The sequence below is a fragment of the Pleurodeles waltl genome, chromosome 1_1 (assembly GCF_031143425.1).
Source record: "Pleurodeles waltl isolate 20211129_DDA chromosome 1_1, aPleWal1.hap1.20221129, whole genome shotgun sequence".
NCBI classification, from domain to species: Eukaryota; Metazoa; Chordata; class Amphibia; order Caudata; family Salamandridae; genus Pleurodeles; species Pleurodeles waltl.
In genome coordinates this window covers 893,770,986-893,798,691 of record NC_090436.1, presented here as the reverse complement: position 1 = coordinate 893,798,691, position 27,706 = coordinate 893,770,986, and the positions used below count along the sequence as shown (strand labels likewise).

The window sequence follows — 27,706 nt, the reverse complement described above, 5'->3', positions numbered from 1 at the left end:
TTTAGTGGTACTTGAATTTTAACACTAATTCTTAGGAGCGATGCTCTAAGGTCGTCTAGGAGGAGAGTGAGAATGCTTCTAACCAGGCAGTCTCGAAAGCAAAGGATACTTATCGTACTGGAGATGCGGTTGCTGATTTCTGAAAAGAGATGTTTTAGTTAAATATCTCTCTGAACGGCAGTAAAATAAGCTGTTTATTTGTGTATCCATACATGGATACATTCAGGTCATTTGTATCGTCTCCTGACTGCATGCAACTAGTCTTTGAATGACGATTTGGAATCATATGTTGACTGAAATTATCAAAGGCTGTTGCTCCTTTTCTCCAGCCTCTTTTCACAAGTGACTGAGTTAGTGGGCTAGAGTTGAGCCCTGGCATTTCTCTTCTGGCTTCTGTGGTAAAGAGGCCTGCAGTAGAGGGATCACTCCACCCATGCCGGCCTAAAGCTGGAGCTCTGTGGCTAGAAGATTTTCTTGCAAGTTTAAATTTGTGATTATAGGATGGGTTATCGAAGCCCCAAACTATATGTGATAAATGAGTGTTTAAAGAGGGGCAAGATATTCCTTGGATGGCCAGACGTTCAATATAATAAGCCAGCCAATGGTAGGTTATGAAGCTCTATAGAACTGCATCTGCAAATTAATTATTGTTTTCATATACAAAAGCAACTTTAAGAAGAATGCATTTTACTAGATGCATGCTTTTAGTCTCTAATTTTGAATTCTTTTTGACACCCTCCACAGTGTATCATGTTTTCTTTTGAAATCTGACGTGTTTATGATTCACTGCCCTTTCGTCTTATTTACTTAGCTTTTATTGTGAGAGCTAAAAGCCAGATGAAGTAATTGTCCCAGGCATACAATCTGGTAGTCTGAGGAACTAGAACATAGGTCTGGAAATGAGCCACCTAAGTTAACATGCTTTGTTTAATCAGACCACGGGATGATGTAGACTTTATTTCAGTGATGCAAAGATCTGCATGGAGGTCATTTTTTTTTTTTTTTTTTTTTCTTTTTTCATCTAAGACAAACTGTGTGGCCTCCATATCACAGGGCCTTCACTGTTAGAGGAAAGAATTGTAATGGCTCAGTATGACATTTGATTTGTGGAACTGCACAGCCATTATTACAAAGGCACTAGTATGCTCAGATGAAACCACTTTTTTAGCCAGCTGAAACCCTGCCCATTGCACCAGTATGTAGACTGTTCTGGGCTGCCAGTGCAAAGCCTCACAACAGATCAAGTTTGCACTAATGTTTGTTGCTGAACTCGTTTCCTTTGACCTCACCACAACTGGGGCTTCATTCCTTCTGATCTTTGCTTATGCCCCACTCCCCACCTGGTAGAGAGACAAATGTGTGGACAACATTTTAGTTGTTTCATGATTGTCTCCTTTGGGGCTTTAGAGGGAGCTAGCAGATTTATAATAACATTGAAAATACTTTCAAATGTTTTTATACTTAAATAGGTCTCTGTCCAAATTGTGTTCCTTGTGATAAGTTCATGTTTTATTAGGTATTGCTCGACAGGCTTCAAAAACACCCACAAAACTATAATGAAATGTCAGTTTTTTTTTAATGGAGTTGTCCATATTTAACAACATTTTAAATAATAGAATCTGCTTTTGAGTGGCATCCTTAATTGAGTAAAAGAGCCCAGTAACTGGAAGTTGTTTATGCTTACAAGTTTGTTTGTTAGTATTACATTTTCTTCAAAACACATTCTTATATAATAGACAAATAGTCTACAAAAAATAAGTAATTGCAAAATAATTTTTGGCGTTTTTTATGAAAGAAGGACTTGGATGCAAGTTGAAATGCTGTTTGTGAAAAACAAATACCTTTAGCTTTTTCTCCTTTTACAGGAAGAAGCAATGACAGATCAAAAGGATATGTTTAATCTGTTCCATGTGTTGCCAACAATATTATCATGTTTTGTTCTCACTGTGTTATGTACAATTATCTTTAGACCTTTCCACAAAACAGGAAATATTGGTCCAGATAATTGTGAAAACGACACTTGTTCTGTATGTAGACTGAAAAAGCAGGTTAGACAATTGCCTTCACTTGCAGTTCACAGCACTTTGGTGAAACTAACAATTTAATGTTTATATTTTTCTAGCTGCCCTGTTGAAAAAAAGAGCAGAAGCAAAATGAACATACCTTTCCGTATAGGAAATGCAAAGGGTGATGACACTTTGGAAAAGAAGTTTCTTGAGAAGGCTGCTGATCTGGGAATGATGTCATTGAAAGGTCACAGGTAAAGATGATAGTAACTTTTGTTCGAATTCTTTTGATGGCATACATGTACACAGTCTGTTATTTGGGAAAAAGATAGCCGTTTCCATATTGCCCTGATTCAAGCTCATAAGAGCCAGGGAGCTCCAGACCTTAAATACAGTAGGCTTCATCTTATTGTTCCATGTGTGAAAGTAGTGGGGGAAGATCAGGGGGATCCTGGAAAAGGGAACAGTCTAAAACGATATGGTGTAGACCTTTAACACTTATCCTTTTGTGAGTGGGCTGAAGTGAGGCTTTGGTGCTGCTCTTTGTCCAATAGTATTAAAACTGGTTCTCTTGGTGTGGGCCATACCATAGCGAATCACCTCAATTCTGCCTACTTGAAAAATATGAATATAAAGGCTCCTAGTAGAGGTGGGTGGTATTTCAAGCATGTGTAATAATAGGACATGGGTGGTAGAGAGGTAGAATTGATGGGCAGCACACGAGAAAGCACATCCTAATAAAGCTACAATTCATGGTGCTGGTCTGATCATTATACTGAAGAAGATACTTTCTGATGTATTGTTTTCTGCACATAAATCTGTACTTTAGGGATCCATAAATGATCGCTCAGTGTAGCACTTTCTAAAGGAGTAGCCAAGAGGAATTGAAAGCTGTGGTTTTGAGAGTTGGTGCATCCCCCACTTCCTCATCTGCCCCCTCAGGTCCTCTTCCACCTTTACACCAGAACTTGGTCGTAGCACTCTTAAGCTAAGTTCTGTGGTGGCCCGTAAAGGTGATGACTACACTCCATTGAAGCTCAGCGTAGAAATGTTAAATGCTGAGCTAGCAGTTTGATGAATCTCATCTCTTGGGTTTAAATGTCCCCTGCATATAATATATAAATACTCAAAACTTGGTGGCACATCTCATTATTAATTCTCATAGGAATCCATAACAGTCTATCATTTCTAAAGCACAACATGATATGAGTAGTAGAACTTCTTCAGTGTTATTGAATTGGTCAGTTTTCTTTTGTGTACACGACAGTCCTTTCATTACAGCCAAACAGCCAACACGTCCTTTGCCCTTTCGTAGGGACTTTAAGGCATCTAGTTGGTTTACAACTATAATGTATTTCTCCTCATTAGATTGATCCGGATTATTAAGAAGTAGGGGATTTACTTTTAGGGGGCGGGGTAGGCTGATTAGCGCTGGAGCCATTCAAGTGCTGTCAGAAAAAGGATCTGAACGTTGATGCTTCCGAAATCAGGGAGTAATTTATTTAATGTAGGTATATTATTGTATTAGTTCATTTAGTGAAAGGCAAACTCTGGCAAGTTATCAACTCCGTCGATTTGCGATTGAAATGATAGTAACTGCTGATTCACACAGGAGAAAAGAAGAACATATCTTAGCATGTGCACTGAGTCCTGGCCCTTTCATGACACTGCAAGTTCCAGGTCCTGTGACCTGGGGGGCGCACCAAGCATGCCACCATAGTGAATATAGGATTGCTTTCTCTGTCCTGGGTGTGGCATATAAAGTGATGTTGGCAGCGAACTGTGTTTTTCTGTTAAGTGTGACAAGAATGTTTTTATCTGTGTGGCCTGCTGACCCCTTAAGTGAGAGGTTTCACTGTTTTGTGTACCCCAGAGTCTTCACTAACTTGTGTATGTTGAGTGCATGTACATTGAGCCTGTGATACATGCATAGTAGTAAGACTGTTGGTAGGAGTACTGAAAAACAGTGGGATCTTTTTTAATGTCCCTGGTTTAACGTGACCCAAGACAGAGCATGAGGACAGATTCCCTGGACAGTAGAAGTTTATTGATTTCATTCCTGTGGCTTGAGGATAGAAATCCAGACAGTGAAGTAAGGAGGATATAGAGAGGGTTACTTTTAGATGTTCGCTGAAGACTTTAATAAACATGGAGCTGCCAGTAATTTCTTCTCAGGAACTGCCATTTGGCTGATGGTAGTGGTGAAGGGTGGAAGTGCAGTCTCTTTACAAGGTGAGGACGTTTTTAGGTCCGACTTGCCCTTTTCTCTGTTACTACTGCTTAGGACAGTGATTCCCAAACATTTTAGATCTGCGGCTCCCTTGACCAATTGGCCATTGGCTGTGACTCTCCATTACAGTCCTTTATTTTGGCAGGGGGGTGTAAGCGCGGAGGGGATGTAAGCCTGAACTTGGTAGTAGTTCCATTTTATGCTTTGAAAATAATTGGGACGAAGGTATGGAGAATAGTGCGTGCAATGCAAAGATACGTCTACTTTCTTTTCACAATATTTGTGCGCCCTCTGGCCATGCATTGACTCCATATGTTTTCTGTTCATGCATGCTCAATCTGGAGCTGGACATATCCAGCTAAGACCTGCCAGGTGTTTTGGCGCACTGTTAGGGAACCACTGCGCCAAACCATCATTGATTACAGAAGTAGTTTTTTTCAGAGAATTATACATTAATGGAGGATGCTTCTTGCAGTTGCTAAGCTTTCATTTGTTTGAGACTTTGTGGCAATTGACCCTGGGAGATGGGCACTGTCAGTTAATACATGTTTGAGTATGACTAATTGAGGCAGCACATTTTTCCACAACCCTCCTTTGTAAATTGGTGAAGGTTACAATGGCCTATAATCACACTAACGGAGAGTAGTGAGGGAGATTAGAAACATGTATTTGGTGGGAAACGTCCCATACTAGCTTCCTCTTCAAAAAACTAGTTACCAAAAGAAAGTATGGGGTTCACAAATGAAATGGAGCTCAGTCCACGAGAGATTATCCGTGAGCTCCTGGACCTCACTGGGTTTAGAAGATACGTGGTGTGGATGCTGTGTCGGGAAGGGGGGCTGAGGGGGGGGGGGAATTTCCTTTTACGGACTAGGTGGTCTCACACACTATATAGTGTCATGCTTCATCATTTGACCACCTGGCCCCACCCAGGTAGGATAGTACCACCTGTGCGTAAATATATTATATCTGGAGATAATGGAATCCAGCTAAGCTACAAGGATATAAAAGCACCTAGGTAGTTACCTGTGTGTAGTCTGCACTTTTAATAGTGGTAACTGCTGGTGCAACAAAAAACAGGGCGGGACAACACTGAACTGAAGATTTTTTTGTTTAATACATTATCCTCAACACATTCTAGGTACCAATGTTACCAGGCATGGTAAAACACGCAGACCACATTTTTAATGAGCCTGTGAAATCCAGGATAATTACACCTAGAACAGAAAAGAAATATAAGCCTGCACCCTCTGACCCAGATTATATTACCCATCGGGTTCCTCCCAGATTCAGTGGTGGTTAGTGCTGCACGAAAGAGGGCAAATAGCCATTCGTCAGCAGATGCACCCCCTCCGGATAGAGAGCAGGAAATTTGACGCTGCAGGGAAAAGGGTTGCGTTCCAAGTGGCAAATCGGTGGAGAATAGCTAATTCTCAGGCACTACTAGCCCATTATGATAGAGCTCATTGGGATGTGATGCAGGATATCATACAGCATCACACAAAAGAACACCAAAAGCGGGTACGATAAGTAGTAGAGGAAGGGCAAGCCATCAGATAAGGTCTGCCCTTGATGCTGTTGATACAGCTGCAAGGAACGTTAACACAGCCATTACCATCAGAAGACATGCATGGCTGCGCTCCTCTGGTTTTAAACCGGAAATCCTACAGGCTGTGTTAAACCTGCTTTTTGATAAAAAAAAACACCTCTTTGGCCCAGAAGTGGACACTAAAATAGAGAACTTGTGAAAAGTCTCTGATACAGCAAAGGCAATGGGTGCTCTGTATACTACACCATATAGGGGGTCATTTCGTAAGCCGCAGTTTCGAGGAGGTTTTAGAGCACAATCCTCCGAGGCTTCTACCTCACAAACAAAACAACTATATCAAACCCAGTACCAGCGAGGTGGGTTTAGAGGAATATACAGAGGCCAATACTCTAGAAATAGAGGCAAATTCCAAACCTCTAAACAACCAACAACACAACCAAAACAGTGACTTCCTTCCCTCCCTTCCACTCCACACATCTGTGAGTGGAAGACTACAGGGGACGCCCCAGGAGGCGGCCATTTTCACCTGCACCCACTTGACACCAACAAGCGCTATAAAGCGCGTGGGGGCATCTTGCTGCGCGGGACGAGCTAAAGACTTGAGAGGGACTACATATCCCAAGCTGCTTTGAGTCCCCAGGAAGCGGCCATTTTCACCTGCAGCTGCACCCACTTGACACCAGTGAGCGCTATAAAGCATGTGGGGGCACCTCACTGCGTGGGACAAGGGTGGGCCCGTCCACGCCTGGAAGGGGCTGGGCTGGGCTGGGCTGGGCTGGGCTGGGCTGGGCCACCCCCTTGACATTGACCACTCAAGTAGGCATCATTGATCTTAGCTCTATGCGCTATTGCCAATAGTGTGCCATCCCGTAGGTTGCATCATTATATTGATACCCTATAGAACATTTTATCACCAATAACAGTTCCAGATGGGTAAAAGGAAAGCAATAGAGGCTGGGGCAGGGGCAGTGCTAAAAGCTAAGCGAAAATGGCACAAGCATGCAGCTAGTAACTGCGTTATGGACAGAATTGACTCTTTTGGGTGAATGCAAGGGAATTTTAACTACTCCTCAGGGAAATAATTTTAACGGCACTGTGGGGGGAGCACTCCCCAATCAAAAGGATGGCTGGCCCAAAGAAAATTGCTGAGATTTTTGTGAAACGTGGGCAACAGGATACAGCCACTACAGGGCAGGGAGAGGGCAGGAATGTTATCACCCACACTGCTCCATCTCTAGTGAACGACCTACCACTGGGCTCTAACGATTTCATCCAGTGCAGCAACCGCTTTAACCCGTTAATTAATGCCCTAGAATCACATGATGACATTGACCCAGGTACCAGGGTGGACGGGCTAGCAGCCGCAAACACACACTCAACTCACATAAACCGACAGCACATTCAGTGCATACAAGAATTAAAAAAGGAAGTACTAGAACTTAAGCTCATGGTTAACTCTTTAATTGCAATAGTAAAACAGTTAACTCTTGCAGATGACACGGCCACCATGAACTTTACCCAAAGCCCAACCCTATCGGGCACCGCAACAAATCTGCCAATTTTTCCAGCACTCAGTTGTGATGGCCTCCTCCCAGCCGGTGTTAAGACCAAGAACTTCCACCAGCCTCCTTTGCATAACAGCTCAGGCGCAGGAAATACACTAGACGACCATCACAAAATCCCCAAACTTATGAGCAATACTGCCCCAAAATACTCTGTACAGCCTGCCACTGATTGGTCTCAATCAGGAAATGTAGTTCTAATGGTCATGTTCCCAAGTTAAACACATCGACACAAAAGGAAGGGGCAGACTCTATTAAAAACAAGGTAATTCACTGGATCCGCCATGTAAGAGGCTGTCGCTCTGTAAAACGCGAGGACATAATTAATGTAGCAAGATGGCCTGACCTCGGAACACATTTTGACATTTTAAAACTGACACTCAAGGACGGGACCATGGTGGACAATTTGGTGGCCCTAGATGCAAGAACAAACCCACCAGCTACTGTCCAGCAAAAAACTTATCTACCCTTGGTGAGAACGATTGACTTAAAGCTTCATCTAAAATCTATGCTGAAAAACCACGCAACCAACCTATATCAATCACCTCCAGGCCTGCTGCAATCCCTAACACTGCCAGTGCTAGTACTCATTTTCCCTCTCATGACGTATTCCCCCAGACCTCTGATGGCTTGCTATGCAAATATGACAATACTGCACCTCTCATCTTGCAGGAATATTGCCTACCAAATCAAGAACCGATAGCCAAGCCTGCAAGTACTTCCCTCACCAGGGCCAGGTCAGCTCCATTAGAGGAACATCACCACTCACCCCAGGTCTCACTGACGAACATTGGTACTGATCCACTTCTTCCCACTCAACCTCACCTGCCAAACCAACCTCTTGCAGCTAATTATGTAAATACCAGGCCATTAGACATGATAGCTCCTCCACTCACTGGGGTACGACTTGTCTCATGGAACGTGGCAGGTTTGAAATCTATTCTCCCTCTTCCATCTTTTACCTCTTTTATTGAAGAACATGACATATGTCTTTTCCAAGAGACATGGTCAACTGATCCACTTTTTCGAACAGGCTATTCAAACTGCCACATCCCTGCCGTGCCCAGTACTAGAGGCAGGCCTTCTGGGGGCTTGACCATCTGGATCAGAACATCACTTAACTGTCGTATATTACAGCTACCCACCGATTCTCCTGAACTGTTAGGTCATTGTCTATCATTCGGGCCTGACACTGTTGTGAACATCTTCAATATCTACACTCGAAGGGTCGGGGGGTCAAGTCTCCAAAACCCTTTGTGTCCTGGCAGCCCTCTTGCAAAACTGTCCCCGCCATCATAAAACCATCGTGGCAGGTGACCTTAATGTCACATTCAAACCTCTAGACTGGGATGATCTCAGGTCCACAGACGAGGAGGATCGAGCTTGGTCTATCCCCGCCCCGCCCTTTCCATTCCACCCATCAAGAGATGGACGCAGGTCGCTGTCCAAGTTAAGTCACTGACCATGGAATTTGGGCTCAGGGCATTAAATGGCAGAACCAAATCAGACGCCAAAGGCCATCACACATTCAACAAAACCAACCACACCAGCAGAATCGACTACTGTCTATTTGACATAAGATTATGGCCCCTAGTCATCGACATGACGATAATTGAAAGAACTGAAAGTGATCATAATCCTCTCTCTGTCCACACGTTGGCTTTGGGCAACCACTCGCCCACGATTAACTCCTCAGTAGCAGCACCGGAGGGGATTAGCCTGGTTAACGACAAACGACACCTAAAGTGGGACAAGGTTGCGGCTCGGCCCGCACTCATCAATGCAGCTAATAACACCCTAAAGACTACATTAATGAACCTAGAGGTGAGTCCCGCAATCCCCTATAAGGAAATAAGTTTAATCCACACCTCATGCTTCAGGGATATCGCAGCCCACTTCTCAGTATCCACAGCCCATGATGGCAAGAGACCCAAAGGTAGGCACCGCTGGTTGAATAAAATGTGCCAGTCCTTAAATAAGCACTTAATCCAAGCTATTAAATCCAAGGATGCCACCGTCATCCGCCTAGCTAGAAAGTCCTACAAGCCAGCCATACGCAAAGCCAAGCGTGACCAAGATGAAAAGTGGTGGACAGCACTTAGCGACGCTGTGCGTGAGAGGAACTGTAGTCTGTTCTGGTCCCTGGCAGCGCGAGGCCCAGAAAGCAGCTCTAGCGTATCCAAAAACCCAAAGGATACAAACTTTCCAAAATCTAATTCCACTTATACAGCCAAATCAACAATACACTGTAAGATTTGTCATGAAGATCTTAGGAATGATGGCATCTTGCATTGCAATAGTCCCACATGCAAGATTAAACGTGAGGCCCTTACAACAGTGCCTTGCACAACAATGGTCACAAGCACACGGTCCACTTCAAGATCTAGTGTTGATGGACCACCAAACACACATGTCCCTTCAATGGTGGAATTGCAGCAATTTAATAAAGGGGCGGTCGTTTCAAGACCCTGTGCCTCAGACCATAATCACAACAGATGCATCAATGATTGGTTGGGGAGCTCACCTAAATAATCACACCATTCAAGGGCCATGGGATGTCAAATAGAAACAGCTACACATGAGGCAATTAGCGTTATTAGCTGTATTCCTTGCCCTAAAAGCATTTCAACCTCTTCTCAAACAGAAGAATGTTCTTATAAAGACAGACAACATAACAACCATGTATTATCTCAACAAACAGGGAGGGACACATTCATCTCAACTGTCTCTTCTAGCCCAAACAAATGGGCAATTCACAATCCAATTCACCTAATAGCACAGTACATTCCAGGGATAGACAATCAGTTGGCAGATGTCCTCAGCAGAAATCACCAACAAACACACAAATGGGAGATTCACCCCCCAAGTACTTCAAAAGTACTTTGAAAAGTGGGGAACACCAGACATAGATCTATTCGCAACAAGCGAAAACACAAAATGCCAAAACTTCGCATCAAGACACCCACATCCCCTATCCGGGGGCAATGCTCTATGGATCAATTGGTCAGGGATATCTGCTTATGCTCCCCCCCCCCCCCCCCACTCCTTCCATTTCTGGTCAACAAGTTGCGTCAAACATCACTCAACATGATACTCGTAGCACCAACATGAGCACGTCAGCCTTGGTACACAACACTACTAGACCTATCTGTAGTACCTCACTCCAAACTCCCAAACAGACCAAATTTGTTAACACAAAACAAAGGTCAAATCAGGCATGCAAACCCCAGTGCTCTCAGTCTAGCGATTTGGCTCCTGAAGTCATAGAATTTGGATACTTAAAACTTCCATCTGAATGTATGGAAGTCATTAAACAAGCACGAAAAGCCACTACTAGACAGTGCTACACAAACAAGTGGAAAATATTTGTCTGCTATTGTCAATCTAAAAACATAGATCCACTTACAGCATCAATACAAGGTATTGTATGTTACTTACTTCATTTACAAAAATCTAATTTGGCTTTTTCCTCTATTAAAAATACATCTTACTGCAATATCTGCATATTTACAAACTATTCAACATAACTCTTTATTCAGAGTTTGTTATTAAAGCCTTCATGGAAGGATTAAAACGCATTATTCCACCAAGAACACCACCAGTTCCATCATGGAATTTAAATACTTTACTTACAAGACTTATGGGACCACCTTTTGAACCCATGCACTCTTGTCAAAATCAATTTCTAACTTGGAAAGTTGCCTTCCTCGTAGCTATTACGTCTTTAAGAAGAGTTAGTAAAATAAAAGCATTCACTCTAGAAGAACCTTTTTTCCAAGTACACAAACATAAGGTTGTACTAAGAACAAATCCAAAATTTCTACCAAAAGTAGTATCTCCTTTTCACATCAATGAAACCGTGGGTTTGCCAGTCTTCTTTCCACAGACAGATTCTGTGGCAGAAAGAGCTCTTCATACCCTAGACCTCAAAAGAGCTCTTATGTACTACATAGACAGAACTAAACAGTTTAGGTAGACAAAACAACTTTTTGTAGCTTTCCAACAACCACATACAGGCAATCCTATATCAAAACAAGGTTTAGCAAGCTGGATTGTTAGATATATACAAACATGTTATATCAAAGCAAAAATACAACTTTTAGTTCCTCCTAAAGCACATTCTTCAAGAAAGAAAGGTGCAACAATTGCTTTTTTAGGAAACATACCAATGGCTGATATATGTAAAGCAGCTACATGGTCAACCCCTCATACATTTACTAAACACTACTGTGTTGATGATTTCTTCCAACAACAAGCCACTGTAGGACAAGCTGTCTTAAGAACATTATTTCAAACAACTTAAACTCCTACAGGGTAGCCACTGCTTTTTGTGACGACTAACTGCTTTGTAGTCAATGCAGAGCATGTTTATCTGCAGCTACACATGCCATCGAACCGAAAATGTAACTTACCCAGTGTACATCTGTTTGTGGCATGTTGTGCTGCAGATTCACATGCACCCTCCCTCCTCCACGGACGCCTGTAGTCGTTTAAGTTAAAAACATTTGTACATATGTATATACATTTACATTTGCATGGACATCTCTTTTCTCTTATATACTCTATCACTCCTTTCTTCACTCTCTGCGGAAAAACAATCTAACAATGGAGTCGATGCCCATGCGCAGTGGAACCGAGAGGACCAGTTAAAGCCCCCACAGCTTATGGCTATTAGTGTTTCTGGGTCTTCATTACAACTCCAGCAGCAATTGAATAAAGAGCTTCCTCAGGTACGTAAAGACTGAAAAGGCCATTTAATCCAAACAAAAAGCCATACTGTAAGGCAAGTACCTGCACAATATCAAGCGGATGTGGGCTGTCTAATAATTTCCTAATGCACATGTTACATTGGACTGTAGATGCCATAGTCGGCAAACAAGGCTTTGTCTCTAATATCATAATCACCATGACTATATTTCATAGCTATCTACAACTGAGTGGAACGACGAGCCACCAATGCCTGCCACTACTCATGATTGCTTCCTACAGAGAGGTCAGACTCTAAACCATGCTCTTTTCTAAGACTAGAAATTCATCTTTTACAGTGCTCCTTTACCATCCTCTTGACTCGCTGCTCTTACAACAGCTTCCTCTCCGCCACCTAATCACAAGGAATTATGTTGGATTCAGACAGTTGTGGCTCCATTTTCAGACTTCCTGGGGTAGGCACAAGTCTCCGCACATGATCACCAATAGTGCAAAAGATGACTTGTGACCACTGCACAAAATCTGAATTCCATGCCTGTGTGTGGTCAGGCTGCTCAGTCCAGTATCCAATTCAGTCCATTACTAAGCTAGTATCAGGGTTTGTAGGGTGTGAGCCTGTTCTGGGAGGGTGGCAAACAAGAGGGTGGCAAACAAGGGTGGAAGAGATTTTCTTGGGTTGCCATAACAATTTATTATGCTATGGGCAGGTAAATTCAGGGAGCATCTGTCCTCATGTTTTTTTGTTACGTTCAGAAGAAGTACTGGGCCAAATAGTTACTTCTATGAGTTTACCTTTCTGTAAAGGTGCTCGTCCCAATGGGCTCCTAGAAATATATAGGCATTGGAGTAATAGCCTTATCTTTTTCAAATGTATATGACCAAATATTTTCAGTTACTTTAACCATTAAACATCCCTTAAAGTCAACAGTTATAAGACAGCAGAAATTAGGCTTCATAGCCATATCATCGGTCTCATTACAGCGAGCCTTTGGTACCACTAGCCCTGAAAAATTTCCACTGGCCTGTTGCTGAAGACCATCTGTAAGTTGAACACATAAACCGAACTGGAAACTGTCCATTACAGCGAAAAAGTCCTAGCTGTCAGGAGTGACTAATGAGTTGACTGATTTCTGGATAAAGGTCTAAGAACTTATCAGCTAAGACACCATAATTCAGTTATACAGAGAGCATGTGCCCTTCATGGGGCCCAAACGCTGGTGGAGAAAAATTATTTCTTATAGAAAAACTGACTAAGACAGAAAATGAACGTGTTTCTACCGACTCAGAATGTGGTTTTAAAGTCAGCTCCTGAACTTCAAGATCCCATTGAAAGTCAGTTTTGTGGCACATCTCATTGAATAGAAATCTATGGCAGCAGCGTTACAGAGCCCTTCTCTTCATTTAAAGTTGTCTCTAGTGGTCCGTATGTCCTAGACGAGATCGATATATGCAAGTACCACTTACGGCTCTCCTCGTCACAAAGAGAGGAAGAGGCTTGAGCACTCGAGGGTAGGATTGAAGACTGGAGAGGCAGTGAGTGGAGAATTGCTAGTTAACTGGCTCTACAGTGCATGTATGGACAGTAATCACAGAAGGTGGAAGAACTTGCCTTGTTCTTGACGACGATCATAGAAAGAAGGCTGAAAACATTTCTCTCAAAAGAACAACCTCCGTAACCGTTGCTTTTCAGCTTCCTCAAGCTTCAGATCCACATGTGACCCCCATGTCTCCTTGTGTAGTCTGAGAATATGTAATGATTTTCTTAGATTAAAGCCAATCCTATTTGATAGGGAAGAAAACCCTCTCAATTTGTTGTTTGGGTTTGTGTGGGGAGCTTTTGGTCGATGACATCGAGAAGGTGTTCTGTAAAAACAAGTGTTCACCTCCCAAGGCCATACACCAATTGGTGGAATATGCCCAGCACGAGACGGTGCATCAAAGATGAGCTGTCTTTTCCTTAAGACTAAACATGTAGGTGTTCGACTGCATGGTGTGTATTTAAAACACAAATCTGACTCTGTTTTGCATAAACTGTGATTCTTCACTCCTGTTGGTGCAGATGGCCTCAATCTGGTGTTTGCTAGCTCATAAGTATGTCATCCAGCCCTGCATGGCTGTCTGGCAGAGCAAAGACATCAGCATGTGGGTGACAGCTACAGTATGCTGGTGTCTGATACTGTGTTTCCTTTCTTGCACCACAGTTTACCACTCGGTTAAAGCGTAGTGATGTTTGATGTGTTCCTGCTTGATGAGGTGCTTCCAAGTATGCCCGGTATTGTACAAGTGCCCCCCTGCTTACTGCTGTACTCTGATGGCTGTAGCGATCCAGTAGGACACTTCATAAAATTAGTTCTAATAAAGTACTCCAATGTATAAATGGCCTAACCCGGCTCTCAAAATGACTGTCTCCCAAATAAACCAAAAGGGATCTGCATGGTACCCAACGTCTCTTCCTTGATATACAGGTAGAGGAAATGTTTACCTGCTCTGAAATGAGCTGTAACTCGCAGAAGAATTCCATGATGTGATATTTGATAAACAAATCAGAACCGAGTAAGGGTTCTAATGCCCTCTCCACACTCTGGGAGAAAAAGGGAGCGCAGCTGCATCTTGCTAGAGCAGAAGGCATCCCTGTCCAGCCAGCCAGCTGCTGCTGCTGCTGCTTACAATGAGCTTACCCAAGCCAGAGAAATAAAATGTGGTTATGCCTGGACTACGGTACAAGGTACACAAAACAATTGCACTTGAGCCCCGTTATGGCAAGTAAAAAGTTGGGTACATGCACCTCAAAAATGCAGTTCATTCTCAGTTTGGGCTTAAGAAGCAGCAGGGGCAAGCCTGTCTTTGGCTGTCCACAAAAGCACAGAATAATATATTGTAAAGACTTTATCTGATAGAGACTTCTAGTTGCAGATTCCTTACCATAGAATTTCCCCCAGGGATCAGACTGGATCCGGAGATTTTTCTTCGAGCAAAACCCTTGCACGTTGGTAGGTGGCATCGGTCGACTCCGCAGGCATCGTTGGGGTCGTAGTCGCCGTGATGACGTCGGGAGTAGTACATAGACTCTACCTCAGCGCAGTGATGTCCGTTCTTTTCTTTCCACACCACGTGCTGATTTGGAGAGAGCTACCCTGGTCTCTTTTTGCCCGACTTTGCCCGTTTTGTCTACTTTTCTGGTTGCTTTTTGGTGTGTTGATGTCCGCGAAGACTGGTTTCAAGCCGTGTGTGGACTGTCACTGCATGATGTTGGTGACGGATCTGCATCAGGTTTGTTTGTGGTGCCTGGAGTGAGACCACGACCCGAAGTCGTGCTCCGAAGGTCTTGAGGGAGCGTTCTCCCAACCTCATGGCGGCCCGGTGCTCGACTCCGCGTAGGTCCCGGTCTCGCTCGAGAGGAAGGTCTTGAGACAGTTTGCGGAGCCAGCACCATTCGTCTTCCTCCAAGTCTTTGGGCACAGGTAAGAAGAAGTCAAAGAAGTCCCATCACCCTTTGACTCGCCCCGTCGCTCCGCTGATGCGATGCAAGAGGAGCGTCAACGCACAAGGCCTCCTTCCTTGGAGCCTGCTTCTGGGTCCACTCTCCGCTTCCCGGAATTTCCGGGAGCCGGAACAACCCCCGACCAACTTACAGTTCTTTCAGGCCATGTGCCTCATTTTTGGACAAACCAACCACCTTTCGGCCCAAGGGGTTCGATCGAGGGGCTTTCGGATTCCGCACCAGCGGCTTTGGCTTCGGCCACCGAGGGCCCCTGCGGATCCGCACAGACACCAGTTGTACCACTAAGACCGTCCCCGGCACCGATTCGATTGTTGATGCTCCCGACGTCGGTAGTGCCAACTATTGATGGTGACCCAATCCTTATCCCCGACGACTCTGAGTTGGAGCGGCGTCAGCTGATGATGCCTCTGTCCTCGATTGGGCCTACTCACCCCAGGGAGGATTTGGACCCTTTTCCTTATGGGTACGAATTTTGGGGAAAGAATGGAGAGGTCCCTGGACCCTTATGAATACTAGGATGACCCATCTTTGGACTGGGCACAGGAATTGGACGAGGCCAGTGGACTGGACACTGCTCCAAACGCTGGCATGCTGTCTCCTACCGTGGCTACAGCAGAGGGAGCAACATGCTATGGTGGTCAGTAGGGTGGCTGAGGTCCTTGGACTTGAGCTACCTACTGTAGAGGTCAGGTCCCATCTCCTGAGGGAGGTGCTTCAACCAGGGGATTCCACATCTGAGCTCCTTTTGCCATTCAATGAAGCCCTCACCGATGTCCTTTTGGGTGCTTGGTCCAAACCCAACACAGGGGCTCCTGTGAATAGGATTATCGCACGTCTCCATCGGCCCGCCCCAAACGACCCTAAATTCCTGTCCCAACACCCAACGCCTGAGAGTGTCTTGTCATCCAGGCTTCCTTTTCCTCAGGCGCATTCTCGTCCGCACCCCCGGATATGGAATCCAAAAGGCTGGAACAATTTAGCAAGAAGATGTTTATTTCCTCCAGTCTAGTGCTGCGATCCGTGAACACCGCATGCCTTTTGGGCCGCTATAACCCCTCTCTTTGGGATACGGGTGCGCAAGTTCTGCCGCAGATACCGGAGGAGGCCCGTGCTATCGTCTCCCAAGCTGTCAATGATGGGAGAGATGCAGCAAAGTTAACAATCCGATGTGGGCTGGACACGACTGACTCTCTGGGCAGATCGGTTGCTACGACGGTGGCCTTGAGACGCCACACCTGGTTGCGTACTTCTGTTTTTTTAGGGGAGGGATGTCCAGCAGTCTCTCATGGACATGCACTTTGACGGCTCCTTAGAGACAAGAAGGACTCTGCCTTGGAGAGATACAAGGATTCCTGGGCTACTGCTCGGTCCCTTGGTCTTTCCGCTGCCCCTCGCCTCCAGCAGTCTGCTTTTCTCCCCTTTTGTGGCCACGGAAGGGGCTTCCTGTCGCATCCCACACCCAGCCACCGTGCCACCCATGCTGTTCAGCCGCTGCGTGGCCGGGTACGCGGAATCCCACGTGGGACAGGGAACCAGAGGTCTGCCCAGTCCACCCCTGCCCCTGCTGCAGCCTCCAAACTCACCTAGTCTGTCCCCGCAGTAGGCGCAGCATATGGGGAATCTATCCGACATGGTCCAGATCTCGGAGTGGACTGTGAAAGACCTGCAGTGGTGGCTTTCGAATCCGCATTGGGTCCATGGCAGATCCCTCTCCCTTCCCCAACCAGATCGGTCTATAGTGACAGATGCGTTGCTTCTAGGTTGGGGTGGCCACGTGGGAGAGGCAGAGATCAGAGGCCTCTAGTCTCCGGCGAAGTCTGGGCTCCATATCACCATATCAACCTTCTGGAGCTCCTGGTGATCAGGCGTGCGTTGAAATAATTTCTTCCTTCTCTCAAAGGGAAAGTAGTGCAGGTGTTCACGGACAATACTACTGCCATGTGGTACTGCAACAAACAGGACAGAGTAGGACCCTGGACCCTTTGTCAGGCGGCACTACGCCTCTGGACATGGCTGGAACATCAGGGCACTACCGTGGTGGTACAACATCTGGCGGGCTCTCTCAATGCCAGCGCGGACGAACTCTGCCGTCGATGCACAGTCTATCACAAATGGTGTCTCTTTCCCGAGGTGGCGCAAGGTCTCTTTCAGCAGCGGGGAGAGCCTTGGTTAAATCTGTTTACCTCCGCAGAGAACGCGCAATGTCAGCTGTTTTGCTCGTTGAAGTTTCCAAGGCGGCACTCGCTTGGAGACGATTTTCATCTTGAGTGGAACTCTGGCCTCATTTCCGCCTATACCACTTCTGCCCAGAGTTCTCATGAAGGTCAGGAACGGCCGGGTGTAGGAAGGTAGTCTCTTTCCAGCCTTGTTACCCCCACTTGTGGCCTGTTTGTGAGTATATGTCAGGGTGTTTTTTACTGTCTCACTGGGATCCTGCTAGCCAGGGCCCAGTGCTCATAGTGAAAACCCTATGTTGTCAGTATGTTTGATATGTGTCACTGGGATCCTGCTAGCCAGGACACCAGTGCTCATAAGTTTGTAGCCTGTATGTGTTCCCTGCGTGGTGCCTAACTGTATCACTGAGGCTCTGCTAACCATAACCTCCGTGTTTATGCTCTCTCTCTGCTTTAAAATTGTCACTACAGACTAGTGACTAATTTTACCAATTCTCATTGGCACACTGGAAAACCCTTATAATTCCCTTGTATGTGGTACCTAGGTACCCAGGGTATTGGGGTTCCAGGAGATCCCTATGGGCTGCAGCATTTCTTTTGCCACCCATAGGGAGCTCAGACAATTCTTACACAGGGCTGCCACTGCAGCCTGAGTGAAATAACGTCCACGTTATTTCACAGCCATTTTTCATTGCACATAAGTAACTTATGTCACCTTTATGTCTAACCCTCACTTGGTGAAGGTTAGGTGCCAAGTTACTTAGTGTGTGGGCACCCTGGCACTAGCCAAGGTGCCCCTACATTGTTCAGGGCAAATTCCCCGGACTTTGTGAGTGCGGGGACACCATTACACGCGTGCACTATACATAGGTCACTGCCTATGTATAGCGTCACAATGGTAACTCCGAACATGGCCATGTAACATGTCTAAGATCATGGAATTGTCACCCCAATACCATTCTGGTATTGGGGGAACAATTCCATGATCCCCCGGGTCTCTAGCACAGAACCCGGGTAATGCCAAACTGCCTTTCCGGGGTCACCACTGCAGCTGCTGCTGCTGCCAACCCCTCAGACAGGTTTCTGCCCCCCTGGGGCCTGGGCAGCCTGGTCCCAGGAAGGCAGAACAAAGGATTTCCTCTGAGAGAGGGCGTTACACCCTCTCCCTGTGGAAATAGGTATGAAGGGCTGGTGAGGAGTAGCCTCCCCCAGCCTCTGGAAATGCTTTGATGGACACAGATGGTGCCCATCTCTGCATAATCCAGTCTACACCAGTTCAGGGATCCACCAGCTCAGCTCTGGTGCAAAATTGGACAAAGGGAAGGGGAGTGACCACTCCCCTGACCAGCACCTCCCAGAGGAGGTGCCCAGAGCTCCTCCAGTGTATCCCAGACCTCTGCCATCTTGGATTCAGAGGTGTTGGGGCACAATGGACAGCTCTGAGTGGCCAGTGCCAGCAGGTGATGTCAGAGACCCCTCCTGATAGGTGCTTACCTCTCTCAGTAGCCAAGCCTCCTTTTTGGGCTATTTAGGGTCTCTCCTCTGGGCTATTCCTCAGAAAACGAATGCAAAATGTAAGGAAATGCCTCCTTGGCATGGTTACCCCCTGACTTTTTGCCTTTGCTGATGCCAAGTTATGATTTGAAAGTGTGCTGAGGCCTGCTAACCAGGCCCCAGCACCAGTGTTCTTTCCCTAAAACCGTACCTTTGTTTCCACAATTGGCACACCCTGGCATCCAGGTAAGTCCCTTGTAACTGGTACCCCTGGTACCAAGGGCCCTGATGCCAGGGAAGGTCTCTAAGGGCTGCAGCATGTCTTATGCCACCCTGGAGACCCCTCACTCAGCACAGACACACTGCTTGCCAGCTTGTGTGTGCTGGTGGGAAGAAAATGACTAAGTCGACATGGCACTCCCCTCAGGGTGCCATGCCAACCTCACACTGCCTATGGCATAGATAAGTCACTCCTCTAGCAGGCCTTACAGCCCTAAGGCAGGGTGCACTATACCATAGGTGAGGGCATAGGTGCATGAGCACTATGCCCCTACAGTGCCTAAGCAAAACCGTAGACATTGTAAGTGCAGGGTAGCCATAAGAGTATATGGTCTGGGAGTCTGTCAAACACGAACTCCACAGCACCATAATGGTTACACTGAAAACTGGGAAGTTTGGTATCAAACTTCTCAGCACAATAAATGCACACTGATGCCAGTGTACATTTTATTGTGAAATACACCCCAGAGGGCATCTTAGAGATGCCCCCTGAAAACATACCCGACTTCCAGTGTGGGCTGACTAGTTTTACCAGCCTGCCACACACCAGACATGTTGCTGGCCACATGGGGTGAGTGCCTTTGTCACTCTGTGGCTAGTAACAAAGCCTGTACTGAGTGGAGGTGCTTTCCACCTCCCCCTGCAGGAACTGTAACACCTGGCGGTGAGCCTCAAAGGCTCACCCCCTTTGTTACAGCGCCCCAGGGCACTCCAGCTAGTGGAGATGCCCGCCCCCTCCGGCCACGGCCCCACTTTTGGCGGCAAGGCCGGAGGAGATAATGAGAAAAACAAGGAGGAGTCACTGGCCAGTCAGGACAGCCCCTAAGGTGTCCTGAGCTGAAGTGACTCTGACTTTTAGAAATCTTCCATCTTGCAGATGGAGGATTCCCCCAATAGGATTAGGGATGTGCCCCCCTCCCCTCAGGAAGGAGGCACAAAGAGGGTGTAGCCACCCTTAGGGCTAGTAGCCATTGGCTACTAACCCCCCAGACCTAAACACACCCTTAAATTGAGTATTTAGGGGCTCCCAGAACCTAGCAAGATAGATTCCTGCAACCTAAGATGAAGAAGGACTGCTGAGCTGAAAAACCTGCAGAGAAGACGGAGACACCAACTGCTTTGGCCCCAGCTCTACCAGCCTGTCTCCCCACTTCTAAAGAAACTGCTCCAGCTACGCGTTCCACAGGGTCCAGCGACCTCTGAAGCCTCAGAGGACTACCCTGCATCTAGAAGGACCAAGAACTCCCGAGGACAGCGGCTCTGCTCCAAAGAAGAAACATATTTGCAACAAAGAAGCAACTTTTAAAGACCACACGTTTCCCGCTGGAAGCGTGAGACTTTGCACTCTGCACCCCTCAGCACACTTTCAAATCCTAACTTGGCATCTTGGTAACTAAATATCTGGTAGGGACATATTCTAGTTGCAGATTCCTAGCCGACCCACCCATCCTTCCCGCTTGCGAACTGATTTCTAGGGACAGAGATTCCCCCTTCAGGTACTTAGCTCTATCGCACCAATCTGTGTTCTTAGCGGCTCTGCGCTTTGCCATGGAAAGTAGTTAAAAGAAACTGACGTCACTGCGCTGAAGTGGCATTTGTGTACTACTCCTGACGTCATCACGGTGACTCCGCCTGTGAAGTTGACAGATGCCACCTACCAACGCTCAAGGGTATTGCTTGAAGAAAAATCTCCAGATCCAGTCTGAGCCTGGGGGAAATTCTAAGGTTAGGATCTGCAACTAGAATTTGTCTCTACCAGATATTTCATTACCAAAGGTAAGTAACTTGTATGTTAAAACTAAACACATGCCGTAAGTTTGCCTGCAGATTTGCCTTGTAACAATAGCTAGGGTGGAGCAGGGGCAGTGAACGGCTATGACCACATTGAAATAGGTCCCTGCCGAAAGCATTTTTAGCAGGTGTTCAAATGACTGGTATGATGAACACTCTAGTTCTGCACCATGGCTGTATCTCTGTTACCAGTGATAATATGAACTCTACTATATGCCTCTTTCTAAATCTGCATTGGGGAACTTGTTCAAATGCACAAATCAGAGATTGTTTTTAACAGAAACATTACTACATGATTTATCAAGCCAAGATTTAGTCATTGCAGTCCCAGAGCGCTAGTCTGTTCTTAGGCAGGAAAGGGTGAATAAGGTGACATAGCAGTAATGTTCACAGACCAGTTTAGAGGGGCCCTCTCCAAGTTGTAATGACCTGACTACGAGTATGTCGAGTTCTCACTAGAATTTAATGCAGTTAGCACTGATACAGGGATGCTATTCTGTAAACCACCACGCCACAGGGCCAGCTTTACTCAGTGCCTGTCCCTTTATTAGAATCCTTTCTTCAAAAGCCTAACCTAACCATTTTAGGGCATTTCAATTTTCATCTGGAGATAGTGGATAATTTGTACAGTAGTGCTTTATCGACTACACTGAATGCATTTGGTCTTTCACAGTTGGTGGGCTGTCCCACACATAGAGTAGGAAATATGTTGGATGATATTTACACCAACCGCAGCCTTATAAAGATATGGTTCCCACTCTGTTACATGGTCATATCATAGTGCTATCACCTTTAATTTAATAATAGTCTTGTAAATGGGGTTATGTAAAACAAGTGGATTTAACTAAACCTTAAAGCATCTGCCATTTGTTCTGGATGAGAACTTACAAGCTACGGCAGCAAGATTTAGCAACTGGGTCCTATCTGCCTTGAATGAGATTACTCCTTTAAGACCAGTTGAAGAAAATAAGTTTTGTTCCATTGCTCTATGGTATGTTTGCACCTTGAGACCTCTGAAACTAAAATATAAGAGACTTGAACAGATTTGGGGAAAGACTATCTTGACTGATACATTGTCCTTTAGAGCCGCAAGACTGTAATATAAAGGTGCATTTAACAAACAAAAAAATCGGAGTTCTTCATGCATAAGCTTGAAAACTCTTAATAGCTTAGGCAAGGACTTGTTTGCGGTGGTAAACTGTCTCGGCCCCACATTCAAAACTACCATTGCACCTTTGGAAGATGTGTAATCAACTAGCTAGTTTCCTCAAAACAAAATATTTGGCTAAAGTTTTCCTTGGATTCAGTCATGGATCTAGAACTAGCATTGGCTAGCAGAGCACTGGTCTCACAAAATACTTTGCTTTACAAGTTCACATGCTAACTGAACTACATGTTTGAGACCTGCTTGTGGAGGTTAAAACAGGATCCACATCTGACCCCTGAATTCTTCATCCTGGTCCAAATAGTATAACTTAATTTCTTGTTCCCCGTCTTAATTTGGCCATTGAGATAGCTGTTTTTTTCTCCAATTTGGAAGGAAGCTACAATAATCCTCTTTTGAAAAAACTGACTGCAGATCCCGTAGTGTAGAAAAATTACACAATGATTTCTTCCGTGCCCTTGCCAGCTAAGATCCTGGAAAAAAGCCCTAAACAAGGAACATTTGTCCAACACAAACTCTGTGCTAGTGTCGCGGATGATGTAGGAACCATTTTAGATCAAGGAGCCTCTGATGCCCTTATATTACTGGATCTCTCCGTGACATTTGATACCATGCCGCACTTTGTGCTAGTGGCTCATCTTTCTCAGATTGACATTAAAGATGACTCTTGAGTTTCTTTCATCCTTCCTAACAAGAAGGTGTCAATCCTGTGTTCCACAAGGCTTTTCACTCAGTTCAGAATAGATTAATCTATGCATGGTGTCATTGGTTGAGTTGATTTGATCTCATGGTTTTATGGTATCACAGTATGCTGATGATACACAGTTTGTAACTAATATCTCTAGCGATCCACTGACAGCGATCAAGTCCCAGCATTGCACGAGAGAAGTCTATCATATATTGAGATCTAAGTGCCTAAAACGTAATGGTGAGACAAAAGATGTCTTGATATTTAGCAACTCAATAAATATCTGGTCTCCTGCGTGGTGGGCTTCTAAGCTGGGTTCAGTGCCTCAACCAGTTAATTATGCACTGAATCTTGGAGTGATTTCTGACAAAGACTTATCCTTTATTAGAATGCTGAAGAAAATCTTTCCTGGTAACTCCCAGTTGGCACAGAAACGGCCTGTTCAGGCTTTCATTGTTCCTGTTTAGGTTACTGCAACTTCCTCTATCTGGGAGTTACCCAGGTGGTGTGTTCAAGATTACAGGTCCCTCAAAATGTGGCTGCAAGATTGATTCTGGGGATTCCTAAATATTGTTCTGTGGCAGAGGCACTGAAGGGCCTAGATTGGCTGCCAGTCCTCAGATACTCCATGTTTAAGGCCTTCTGCTTGCTGCACAGGATGTTATATGGGACTGGTGCAGCATCGATTACATCTAATTTGAATTGGTATGCCCTTGGAAACCTCCGAGATCAGCAGAGATCAAGGACAAGGTTGTCCCAAGAATAAAGTAATCTAGATGGTGAGGGAGGTCCTTTGCTACACCCTCAGGCAAGCTCTGTCCTCAGCCTTGATGTTCATTGGAGGCAAATTCCAATCGCACATTTCAATAAGCTTATCAAACCCATGCTTTTCCTACAGTGAACATAAGAACTAACCAGCTTTGTTTGTTTAGGTTAGTTAGCGCCAAAGTGCCTCTGGGTAAACATTTGCTTTAGAAACTTTGCATGCTTCACACAGAAGAAAAAAGATGAGTCCAAATGAAACTGACATGCAGATTCTTATCTTTAGAGGTGCAAAGAATCTATCTGTCCCCCCCTCTATTTCTTTTGCACTCCTGACATCCTTCCACCACCTACCACGTCCCCTGTAAGGACTGACATGCAGTGTGATTAATTATGTTACACTACACATAGACACAGATCTATCAGTCATTCTGGGAGTGTGAAGATCAGTTATGACTTCAGTCAATCTCAGGGGTGCTCTTCCTTGGGGGCGGAGGAGCATCGCCCCCTCGCCAGCAGTGACAGCTGCAAAACTTTTGCCAAACAACAATAATAAACTGTGTTTATTATCGTTGTTTGGTAAAAGGGGTAGGGTACAGCACTCCCCCCTCAAAGCGCATGTGTGTTTGGCCAGCCGTCTCGGGCTGGCCAAATACACATGCGCTGTAGGCTCTCTCCAGCCCAACAACACAGTTGCTGGGCTGGAGAGAGCCTGCACAGGCTCCCAGTCTGCCTGGGCGCTCCCAACCAATCCTGACGCTGCTTTGATCAGTGTCCAGATTGGCTGCAGGGCAGGCTCGGAGCCTGTGCCTGCAGCGAGAAGCTAATTTTGTTTTAATTTCCCCCCCCGCCCCCTCCCTTGTGTACCGCCCCACCCCTTCACCTTTCCACGAGCCGCTCCTGGTCAATCTACAGGTCATCTGCACCTTTGTCCAGGGTGATTTCGCTCTCCATCATTCACTTATTTTGTAAAAGCACAAAACAACCTATAGGTTTCCCAAGTGTTTTATGCATGCACCCTCGAAATTGTAGACACCAAATAGATAAAAACTCTACAGTGGGTGGCACAATACTCACATTCCACCCTGTTCCTCAACAAAAAAAATAAACATTCATTCACATTAATACACGTTTGATAATTGCCCATCACAGTGACTAAGCTACAGTTGGACATAATCCAGGCCTACTCAATAGCCAGATTGTGCAGTTCAGTTCAGTTCTATGTATTTGTCATGAAATATTGTTTTTAGATTCTTTTTTCCTTTTTTTATTTGCACTTGCCCGAGATGGCTGAACGTTGTTAAATTTTATGGGAGATGTCACTTTTTACTTGCTAGGGTATTAATGTGCACTCAAGGCGTTAACTATTCCACAGCTTTGCCTAATTCTTTGTACTGGAAAATGTTCTGTGCTCTCTCCTGAGTTTGACCTTGTGGAGTGAAAGTGTACACTTTTCTTTTGTTCTACAGGTCAGTCGGTGGCATTCGGGCCTCCCTTTATAACGCTGTTACTGTTGAAGAAGTTGAGAAACTTGCAACATTTATGAGGAACTTCATGCAGATGCACTAGACAATCCGACCAGGAACACCTGCAAACAACGGTGTACCACTCTCTGTGACTAGCTTAGAAAATAAGCTCTGTTTAAGTTTACATGCTCTTATCACATGCAGCATCAGACATTTCTATCTTGCAAAATAACTTCACACTTGTAGGTTTTAATTTTGCAGTTTTGTAACATTCCTCAATTGATGTTTGCATTCCTACCATTCACTGATGTGCTGTATGTTGTACTGAACACTACAAGAAGGCTATGGTGTGTATATACTGTTTGATATGACAAAGCGTAGTTGCCAATTTTCAGACTTCCCTCATTAAAGCTGCTGTGCAAGTAAGCACTTATCAATTGTCTCTTAGACAAATTAAAGTCATATCTGTGTATTTATGTAAAAAAAATTATGAATTTTGTATGTTCTGTTTATCATAATCATTGATACGTCTTTTTAACATTTTATATGGGTATGCTTAAGTGTAACTCTGTCATATCTGATATTTAGCAATAAGATGTTTGTGAGTTTATTTTTGGAGCTCTTTTCGGCAAATTCATCTTTTCAGTTCATGATCTATCTAAAATGGAAAACAATTAAAGTGCTTAAAAAATGAAGTCCCATACATTTATTTTGCTTGTGAATGTTTGCTGGAAGAAAATGTCTAACTTTGTATGACATAGCAAAACAGTTTCAGAATCCTCCTGCATGACTCATTTTTGAGATGGACAGAAAACAAAGTTTTGTAGTTCGGTATAATTCCTTGGGATCTCAAAACTTAAGTTGTCCTTTTCCTCCTGGCTTCAAAAATAGTTTGTTTAGTAATTGCCCCGTTCCCTCTATTATTATTATTACCATAACTTACTCATGTACTCTTTTCTTTTTCTGTCTTGCTTAAGTGTTCTTTGTTCTTCCACAATGCTAATTTCTATTAAACTATTTTCTCATTATATTCTGTATTTTAGATTATATTTAATTCATTTTCTGTCATTTGTAACAGACATTTCCTCATATCTGTGTTTACTGTCACTGTGTTGTGCAGCTGAAAAGGACTGATTTTGTAAAATATTTCAATAACAAATGTACTTGTGCATTGTCTATTTGTGGCAAAAGTCCTCTCTTCTGCTTAATAATGCAGCGCTCTTAGATATGTTTGCGTGATAGACATGATGGTGTTTACTTTTGGGAAGGCTCTATGTGCCCTTTTTGGACAGGCCAGTCTGTACAGTGTCCTTTCAAAGGTATCTTATATATATATCAACATCAACCTTTGGTACACTTATGATGCAATAGTGCTCTGTGTTTAAAATTGGTCATTTATATGTTCCACTTCAGAACATCTTGCTTGTCTTATGAGTTCAGTCAGTTGCCTGGCCTGCCCTTAGACCTTTTTTTCCCTTGTGATTGGACTAGTGTGCCTTGCGACTGAACCTTTATTTTCACCCCTTGAGCCCCAGGCCTGTGCACCATCAGGGAGCGAAACATGTGTTGGCTGCACTTTTGTTTGTTTCTTGGCTTTGGATACTGAAGTATCTTTATCAGTAATAAGTACATTAAATATATCTTGAAAGGACTCGCAATTTTTTTGCATAGCAATTTTTTTGCATTAGCTACCTTTTGAGATTAAGGACTTGCCATATTATATATTAGCACCAGCGCTGTCCTTCACCCCAATTCATGCTTAAATACCACAGTATATTAAGAAGACAATGTTTGACTTGAACACGCCGCTCCTTGAGCTTGTTGTGATGCATACATATTTTTCTTAACGTTTTTCTTCAAACATTTGTTCAGACCTCTGCACCTGATTGCGAGATATGGGATTTTTCTTCCCAGACTTGATGCCACTATCCTAGAAAATGTTGTCCTTTTTGTGCAACATATACTTCTTTTGTATATTTTTATCGTTGAGTTCAATTTGTGCCTAAAATATCCAAATAACTCTATTTTGTTCCCTTCAGTAGTAGTGGTGATCACATCCAGAGGAAATAATGTCTTGTTTGCCCAGGATTTCTTAAACCTATCTTGTGAAATGATGGTAATTTTTATCTCCCGAATGTAGTAATACATATATAGTTTCTTTATCTATTGAGATGGGTATGCATGTGTAAGGAAATGCCTCTTTTTGTGTAGTCACCCCCACAGTTTTGTGCTGATGCTGCTGGTTTTTCAACTCTGAGAGTGTACTAAGGCCGGCTAACGATACCTCGGTGCCAGTGCCCTGACCGTATGTTTGATTGGCTTATACCCAAT

At 44.6% G+C, this 27,706-nt stretch overlaps 1 protein-coding gene across 1 annotated transcript in view; it reads left to right on the top strand.

The window, feature by feature from the left end:
* Window positions 1-26,403, top strand: part of PSAT1 (phosphoserine aminotransferase 1) — a 79,314-nt gene extending 52,911 nt beyond the window's left edge. The window contains exons 8-9 of the mRNA XM_069230069.1: window positions 2,123-2,260; window positions 25,379-26,403. Of these exons, the coding sequence (XP_069086170.1) occupies window positions 2,123-2,260; window positions 25,379-25,478 (238 nt within the window). The 3' untranslated portion in view covers window positions 25,479-26,403. The remainder of the gene's footprint in view (window positions 1-2,122; window positions 2,261-25,378) is intronic.
* The last annotated feature ends 1,303 nt before the right edge of the window (window positions 26,404-27,706 follow it).